Source organism: Otolemur garnettii, unplaced genomic scaffold (genome assembly GCF_000181295.1).
Source record: "Otolemur garnettii isolate 467f Iridium unplaced genomic scaffold, OtoGar3 scaffold00020, whole genome shotgun sequence".
NCBI lineage: Eukaryota > Metazoa > Chordata > Mammalia > Primates > Galagidae > Otolemur > Otolemur garnettii.
In genome coordinates, this window is record NW_003852415.1 from 42,254 (window position 1) to 51,187 (window position 8,934).

Below are 8,934 nucleotides of genomic sequence, written 5' to 3' on the forward strand. Positions count from 1 at the left end.
AAAAAAAAAAAAAAAAAAAAGAAAATGGAAAATTTCTCTAGACCCTGACTAAGAGAAGGTCAGCATGCACTTTCTTCCACATGCTGGGCCAAATAGAAGCTTCCTTCTGTGGCAGGAGAGGAATCAGTCACCTGTCTAACCAGCCAGTGGAGTTAATGTGGCAGAAGCAAGGGGTAGAAAACATGACAAAAGGAGCAGTGAAAAGGAGATACCTGAGATATTCATCGTCACAATGGAGGATCACATACAAATGCTTCAGCTGGGAAGGACAGTAGGGCCCTTTATAAAGGATCTGGGGAACTTCTGGAGTATTTTAACATTAAAACATTTGTTACTGTGAACAGATTAGCAAAAGCATGAGGGTAAGAGAAGTCTGGCCTGCTTCTCTGTTGTGAAGAAACAAATGAACTATTTTGGTCTCAAAGTCTGGGGTGTAGTTTTATTATTATTATTATTTTAGACAGAGTCTCACTCTGCTGCTGCCTATGCTAGAGAGCCATGACATCAGCCTAGATTACAGCAACCTCATACTCCTGAGCTCAAGCCATCCTTCTGCCTCAGCCCCCTGAGTAGCTGGGACTACAGGCACCCACCACAATGCCCAGCTAATTTTTCTATTTTCACTAGAGCGGAGGTCTCATTCCGCTGGTCTCAAGCTCCTGAGCTCAAGCAATCCAGCCACCTAAGCCTCCCAGGGTGCTAAAATTACAAGTGTGACCACTGTGCCCAGGCACAAATGAACTACTTTGAAAGCAGGAAGGGGGAAAGAGCTGTCAAGAAACTCTGCCAAGCTCACTCCTTTCTCTAGCCTTATCAATTGTCCTTTCCCTTACTTGGAAGGTTCTCCCCATTCCTTCCCCTCTCTCTCTCTTTCTCTTTCTCCTTCCTTCCTTCTCTCTCCTCTTTTTTTTTTTACAGAGTCTCACTTTGTCACCCTCAGTAGAGTGTCATGGTATCATAGCTTATAGCAACCTCAAACTCTTGATCCTCTTGCTTCACCCTCCCAAGTACCTGGGACTATAGGTGCCCATCACAATGCTCTACTTTTTAGAGACAAGGTCTCGCTCTTATTCAGGCTGGTCTTGAACTCATGTGCTCAAGAATCCACCCAGCTTAGCCTCCCAGAGTGCTAGGATTACAGGCATGAGCCACTGAGCCCAGCCCCCATTCCCTCTGCTTGTCTAAGTCTTGAGCCATCTCAGATCCAAGGCAAATTCCCATGTCTCCATAACGACTCCTGCCCTCCCTCTTCCTGACCTCCTATAGCACATCTGCTGAGTGCCACACAATTCCCACTAGACTAAACATATTGTCTTTGAAAGGTTCTTGTGTGTGTGTCTTATAAACCCCCTTGTAAACTCTTCGAGGACAAGGGCCATTTCTTCTGCTGCTGCTCCGTCTCCCACAGTTGCTGATGGCCTAATAGACCCTCTGTATGGCCTTGCTGGCTGGCTGAACCAAAGAGTTCAGTTCAGCCCTCTTGCTTTTGCCAGCAAAGCAAAGAGTGTACAATAAAGTCCTTTCACTGTGAAATGACAAATTCAAAGATGGGGGGGCCAGAAAACTACTCAAACAAAATTGTTCATTGTCTCGAATGCCTCATAGTTGCCAGATCCCAGAATCCTCAGGTTAGCTGCAGAAACAACTTTGATCTATTTGATAGTGCTTTTTAGATTAGTATTTCACTTGGATAGAATATGTAAAGTAATAACTTTAAACATGGGTTACATGAGTCAAGGAAAGGGACGTGTTTTTTGTTAATACAGTTAACTCATTTCCCTAAAGTTCTTTTCCCTCCTGTGTTTCATAGCTGGTAGAAATTTACAGGAGAAAATATTGCTTTTTCTTTTTTTGACAACAGCAATGCTATCAGAAGAGAAGAGAGGATGTGAGTAGAGGAAGAAAAAATGGGAGAGGTTCATGTTCCCATTATTTTCATTATCAAATGTCTCAAAGTTTTTTAGGCTATAAACAGCAGTTTTTAGGAAAGGCAGCTGGATTTGCTCTGCTTAGAACTCTGGGTGTCTCCTTTTCCACGGCACCTTTTTGGGTATCACATGCCCTTACAGAATCCCATTTTATGGTACAGATTCAGTTTGCAGCTGTTCCATGATGCCTAAATCTTTTAAGTATTAAGTATGTTCCAGGGATCTAAATTCTATCACCCCAACCCATGTGATATGAAGGGAAAAATAAAAGTGCTGGCTTTGATTTTTTGTAATAGTTCTGTGACACGGCTTCCATGTCAAGGTGTGGGTTATAGTTAAGAAACACCTGCTCTATGAATTTAACATTAAAAATAACTATTGATTTTGAAAAAAAAAAAAAAGAAAGAAACACCTGCTCTAGAATAAGGCTAGACTTGTGAATAGAAAAAAAGTCACCTGAGTGGTTTCTTTTCTAGGCAAACGGGATTCTAGTTTGGGTTTCAGAGGGCAATTCCTACAGCTTGTGAAAGATGCTGGGTCTGTCAATATTTCTACTGCAGTAAGATTTCAAGCTTTGGTGCTTGCTTTGGCAGCACATATACTAAAATTGGAATGATCCAAAGAAGATTAGCATGGTCTCCACACAAAGATTTGTGAAGCATTCCTTATTAAAAAAAAAAAAAAAAAAAGATTTGGAGCTCTGATCCACATTTAGCACATAATTTTTCTGGGGTATGGAAAAACATGGCCTATCATCTAATGTGATATCATTTTTTTAAACCTTCTATGTAAATGGTATACATTAAAAGATCAAGTCTACTGTTACATTTTTTTTTTAATAAATATTGCGACAAGATTGTACAATATCAATTAAAGAGACAGAATGTGACCAGGTCCTCTGCTCCTTGTGTCTTAAGAACAAGAGAAATGGTCAACCTAGAGATGAACACCTAGGGAGGGAGGAGACATGATGCTGGAAAAAATATCTTCTGAGTATTTACCCAGCTAGAGAGCTGGCTGGTGAGATGCAAATGGTCCCATAGCAATCTTTTTCTCCAGGGAGGTGCGTAGATCTTTGACAACTGGCAAATGACTTTTCTTTCTTGTGTCTAGGCCTGAGAGTGTACTTTGTAACCAGGGATTTGGTGTGCAGGGCATCACAGGCTGCAGAGAAATATTAAAATATAAGTATATTTGCTAAACACGTGTCTCATATGAGACAGACCCAAGGTGAAGGTCTTTTGGGCCAGTTTGTCTGAATAGCTTTCTTAACTACTGTGTTAAGAAAGAAAATGAAACCTGTAAGTTCAAGACCTGCCTTCCTTGACCCTAGCTTGATATGGAAAATGATAGGAGCCTAAACTCTTCCCCCTCCTCCCCTCCCAGAACAAAAGACCTACCTGGTCCCGCCCCAAGAGTTCCACAGGAGAGACCCTAGCCTCTCTAAAAACTTCCAAAAATCTGTGGAATCTTCCTCCCTTATACCCAGTATAATAACAAGCCCCAAACCATTCTTGATGCAGCCGCTTTCTTTGCCCAGGTGAGTCCCCGTCTCCTTTCATTAAACTTGGCCTGAACCTTTCCTGGTCTTGTCTCTGGGTACACCGCCGAACCACTTTCAGAGAATAAGCCTGAATTTCCCACACAAGAAAGTCTGGGCATCTGTACCGTGATCTTAGGGGTTAGCCAATGTTTTCCACATCTTCATTATTGTGAATACGAAGCAGCTATTATGAAATACTCATGCAGCACCTCTTGGGAGGTGCTGAGGGGAAGAAGTCATTTAGAATTAATAGCCCACTGCTCAATAGCCCTGTGTAGTTATGGCCAGGGTTGAGCTTGCACCTAGGTTAAAGCATCCCCCAGAAGTCTAAATAGTTCTAATATCAATCAAGGTGTATATATAACTCCTTGAATAATAAGAGGAATATCCTTATGCTCAAATAAATTCAGTCTAGGGCAAAAGTACAAATCAAAGCCTATTTGCCATAATGTCTGAATATTTAAAAATCTTCAAGAAAGCTAACAAACTGTTCAGTAAAATACATTCTATCACCTACCATGACAAAGAGACCAGGTCTGAATTTGGAGTTCTCAGATTCTTTGGTGTTCCTTACCAGAATATGGTGGCACATAAAGCAGTCCCTTAGCTCACCCATCTCTTTCCATTCCCAGTTCCATCCCACACTCTGAGGACTTCACAATTACACATGTGGACACTCTAGGCTGCATGACCAAGGTCTGTTCACATACCTCCGCAAACAACTGCTTGGGGTTTTTTTTTGCAGTTTTTGGCCAGGGTTGGCATAACCTGCCACCTCTGGCATATGGGGCCAGCGCCCTACTCCTCTGAGCCACAGATGCCACCCAAACAACTACTTGTTGACCACACCTTGAGCTGTGGGTACATATACCAGCAATGCTGCTCACCCATTCCAAAACAAAGTAGCCCACCCAAGCCTGAAAATGAGGAGGAAATTCTGGCGTTTTGGGTGCCCAGAGTGTGCAGTCTATAAGGCAGATGTGGGCTCTAGTAGGGAATGGCCATTTGACCCCATGAACTTCTTGTTCTATGGTAAGTGCTTTGGCCAGAGGTAAGAGTTAATTAGGTTATTGCTAGCTGTCCTGACATAAGATTATCTCCCAGGAAATCTACGCCCCACAGTGCTCACTGAATTGGTGATGTGAAATGAAGTCAGTATGCACATTCAGTATAGTGTAATTCCTTTTTTCTTTTTCTGTCATTTTTTTTTCCTTGAGATATAGTCTCATTATGTTGCCCTTGCTAGAGTACCATAGCATCCTAGCTCAGAGCAACCACAAATTTCTAGCCTCAAGTAATCCTCTTGCCTCAGCCTTCTGAGCAGCTGGGCCTACAGGCATATGCCACCAAGCCCGGTTAATTTCTTTCTATTTTTAGTAGATACGGGGCTTCCCTCCTGTTTAGGCTGGTCTCAAACTCCTGAACTCAAAGGATCCTCCTGACTTGGCCTCCCTAGGATTATAGATGTGAACCACTTCAACTGGTCATTTTTTTTTTTTTTGAGACAGAGCCTCAAGCTGTCCCCCTGGGTAGAGTGCCATGGCATCACAGCTCACAGCAACCTCCAACTCCTGGGTTCAAGCAAGTCTCCTGCCTCCACCTCCCAAGTAGCTGGGACCACAGGCACCCGCCACAATGCCTGGCTATTTTTTGGTTGCAGCTGTCACTGTTGTTTTTGGTGGGCCCGGGCTGGATTTGAACCCGCCACCTTAGGTGTATGTGGCTGGTGCCTTAGCCACTTGAGCCACAGGTGCCGAGCCTCAACTGGTCATTTTTATGTTATTCCTTAATTCACGATAATAACTTATCATTGCAGCTACACATTAGAATGCATTATTACTAGTTAAGTAATAAAATCAATGTATTATTATGCTTTTCATTACTTAAAAATGGATAATTCTTCCAGGACAGTGGCTCACGCCTGTAATCCTAGCACTCTGGGAGGCCGAGGCAGGTGGATTGCTTGAGCTAACGAGTTCGAGCCCAGCCTAAGCAAAAATCGAGACCCCCGTCTCTATTAAAAATAGAAAAACTGAGGCAAGAGGATTGTTTGAGACCAAGAGTTGGAGGTTTCTGTGAGCTATGATGCCACAGCACTCTACCCAGGGTGTCAGCTTGAGACTCCATCTCAAAAAAAAGAAAAAAAAAGATAATTACAGTGTAACATACCATTTTAATTTTGATTTTCAGGATGCACTCCTCCACTTATTTATTTGTTAACTGAGACAGCGTCTCACTTTTTTCCCTAGGTAGAACGCCCTGGCATTATCACAGCTCACAGCAACCTCAAATTCCTGGGCTCAAGCAATCTGCTTGCTTTAGCCTCTTAAGTAGCTGGGGCTACAGGAGCCTGCCACAATGCCCAGCTAATTTTTCTACAAATGTGAGTCACCAGGCATAGCTATGTTTATTGTTTTTGAATATTATCTTTGAAATGAAGATTGAGCTTGGCACCTGTAGCTCAAGCAGCTAAGGCGCCAGCCACATACACCTGAGTTGGGGGCTTCAAATCTAGCCCAGGCCTGCCAAAGAACAATGACAATACAACCAAAATATGGCCAGGCATTGTGGTGGACGCCTGTAGTCCCAGCTATTTGGGAGGCTGATGGAAGAGAATTGCTTAAGCCCAGGAGTTGGAGGTTGCTGTGAGCTGTGATGCTATGGCACTCTCTCTACACAGAGGGACAGCTTGAGGCGCTGTCTCAAAAAAAAAAAAAAAAGAAATGAAGAACTGAAATAATGATAAAAGGTCAGACCTGAACATTAATGTTTTTATTTATTTATATTTGAGATTAATGTGAGGGTACAAATGATTAGCTTACAATGTTTGCATTTGTTAGGTAAGATCCCTCATGTAGTTTGTTCCACATCAATGTTTTTATTTTAATTAATTAATTAATTAATTTTTTTCACAGCCACTTCCAACTCCTGGGCTTAAGTGATTCTCTTGCCTCAGCTTCCCAAGTAGCTAGGACTACAGGTGCCCACCACGAGACCCAGCTATTTTTTGGTTGTAGTTGTCATTGTTGTTGCCAGGGCTGGATTTGAATCTGTCAGCTCTGGTGTATGTGGCTGGCGCTTTAGCCACTTGAGCTATAGGTTCTAAGCCAACACATCAATGATTTTAGAAGCTTTATTCTCCCCAAATTAGAAGCAACCAAGATATCCTTCAGTAAATGAAAGGACAAACTGGGACATTTATACAATTGTCTAGTACTCAGAGGTAAAGGGAATTACCTATCAAGCCACAAAGAGGTATGCACATGCATGAAACTCTGCAAACATATAGTCCGAAGAAGCCAATCTGAAAAGGCTACATAATGTATGGCTCCAATTATACGACATTCTGAAAAAGGCTAAACTATGGAGACAGTAAAAAAAATCAGTGGGTGTTAGATGTCTTGGGGGGAGGAGAAAGGGATTGAATAAGTAAAATATAGGGGACACTTAGGGTAGTAAAACTCTTTGGTATGATACATGGTGGATACCTGACATCACACATTTGTTAAAATCCATAGAACTTTACAACACAAAGAGTGAACATTAGTATAGACACACACACAAAATTTTTTGGAGTCACAGTCTCACTCTGTTGCCCAGGGTAGAGTGCTCATAGCTCACAGCAACCTCAAATTCTTGATCTTAAGGGATCCTCTTGCCTTAGCCTCCTAAGTAGCTGGGACTACAGGCACTTACTCTGATGCCCAGCTGGTTTTTCTATTTTTAGTAGAGACAGCGTCTTGATCTTGCTCAGGCTGGTCTTGAACTCCTGAGCTCAAGCAATCCACTCCCCTGGGCCTCCCAGAGAGTTAGGATTATGGGTGTGAGCCACAGTACCTGGCCTTAATGCACACAAATTTTAAAAATCATTTGGGAAATAAAGGATCTCAGGAAAGAATGGAGACTATGACAAGAGAATCTAATTGTACAACAAATGTACAAAACAATCTCAGCAAAGGGTGTGGGAAAAACTTTTGAAAGGAGTGGAGTCTGTAAGACTAGTGACAACAAGAATTGCATGTAGCCCAGTACTCTGGTTAATAAAGTTGCTTCCCAAGGGTTAATAATGTATGGGGAATTAAACCATAATGGATGCAGGATGGTGGAGCCAATTTTCTCATTGCTGAAGTGAGAATTACAGATAAGAGCTATGTGCAGTGGCTTGCACCTGTAGTCCAGCTACTTCAGAGGCTGAGGTAAGAGGATCACTTGAGCCCAGGAGTTCAACACTAGCCCGGGCAACATAGTGAGATCTCATCTCTACCAAAAACATTTTTTTTTTCATTAGATTCTCTTGGGGAATTTTACTTATTCATTTATTATTTTTTTAATTTCAGATTAATATGAGTGTACAAACAATTAAATAACAATGTTTCCATTTGTTAGGTAAAGTCCCTGTTATAGTTGTATCCCGTACCCAGAGGGTGTGCCATATACCCTTACATTGTGTCCATTAGGTTGGAGCACACCAATCCTCTTTCTCCTGCTTCCCCCTCAAACTTGAATTAATTGAGTTTTTCTCTTATGTGGGTGTGTATTAGATCATCTACTAGCTTCATATTAGTATTGAGTACATTGGATTCTTGCTTTTCCATTGTTGTGATACTTTACTAAGAAAAATGTATTTTGACTTGATCCAGGTTAACACAAAAGATGGAAAGTCTCCATCATTTTTGTGGCTGGCTAGTATTCCACAGTAAACCACAGTATACCACTAGTATACCACTAGTATACCACAGTTTATTAATCCATTCATGGGTTAATGGACATTTGGGTTGTTCCAAATTGTAAATTGAGCTTCTATAAACAATCTAGTGCAAATGCCCTTGTGATAAAATTATATATTTTTCTTCTGCCTAGTAATGGAATTGCGGGATCAAATGGAAGGTTTATTTTGAGTTCTTTGAAGATTCTCCATACTTCTTTCCAATGAGGCTATATTAGTTTGCAGTCTCACCAACAGTGTAAAAGTGATCCCTTCTCTCTACATCTGTGCCAGCATTTTCAGCTTTGGGACACAGACAGATTTTAAGCAGGGAGATGACAGGTTTGGTGTAACAGCTTGTGAAAATTAATTTTGTAGCTATCTATGGTACAAATTACCATGGAGAGATGACAAGTAAAGAGTCTAGGTGTAGACACCTAGAATACTCTTTGTATTACAAACACAAAGAGTATTTGTAATACACCAGGGTTTCTCAGCCTCAGGACTACACTGTTATTTTGGGAAGGATAACTATTTGCTGTGGAGAATTGTACTTTGCCTTGAGGGATGTTTAGCCCATCTCTAGCGTCCACTCACCAGTGTTAGAATACCCACCATGTGACATAGCCAAATGTACACAGGAAGGCACAATTGCCCCCAGATAAAAACAATGGACTATGTGAGAAATAAAAAAGACAGGATGGGCTCGGTGCCTGTAGCTCAGCAGCTAGGGTGCCAGCCACATACGCTGAAACTGG

General features: G+C 41.8%; 1 protein-coding gene and 1 pseudogene across 1 annotated transcript in view; one reads left to right on the forward strand and one right to left on the reverse strand.

The window, feature by feature from the left end:
* The first annotated feature begins 2,505 nt into the window (after positions 1–2,505).
* Positions 2,506–2,601, forward strand: LOC111724263 (annotated as a pseudogene).
* A 332-nt stretch (positions 2,602–2,933) lies between these two features.
* HEATR4 (HEAT repeat containing 4) overlaps positions 2,934–8,934 on the reverse strand; it is a 37,818-nt gene continuing 31,817 nt past the window's right edge. Inside the window, exon 16 of the mRNA XM_003787044.2 lies at positions 2,934–3,092. Coding sequence (XP_003787092.2) covers positions 2,934–3,092 — 159 coding nt within the window. The remainder of the gene's footprint in view (positions 3,093–8,934) is intronic.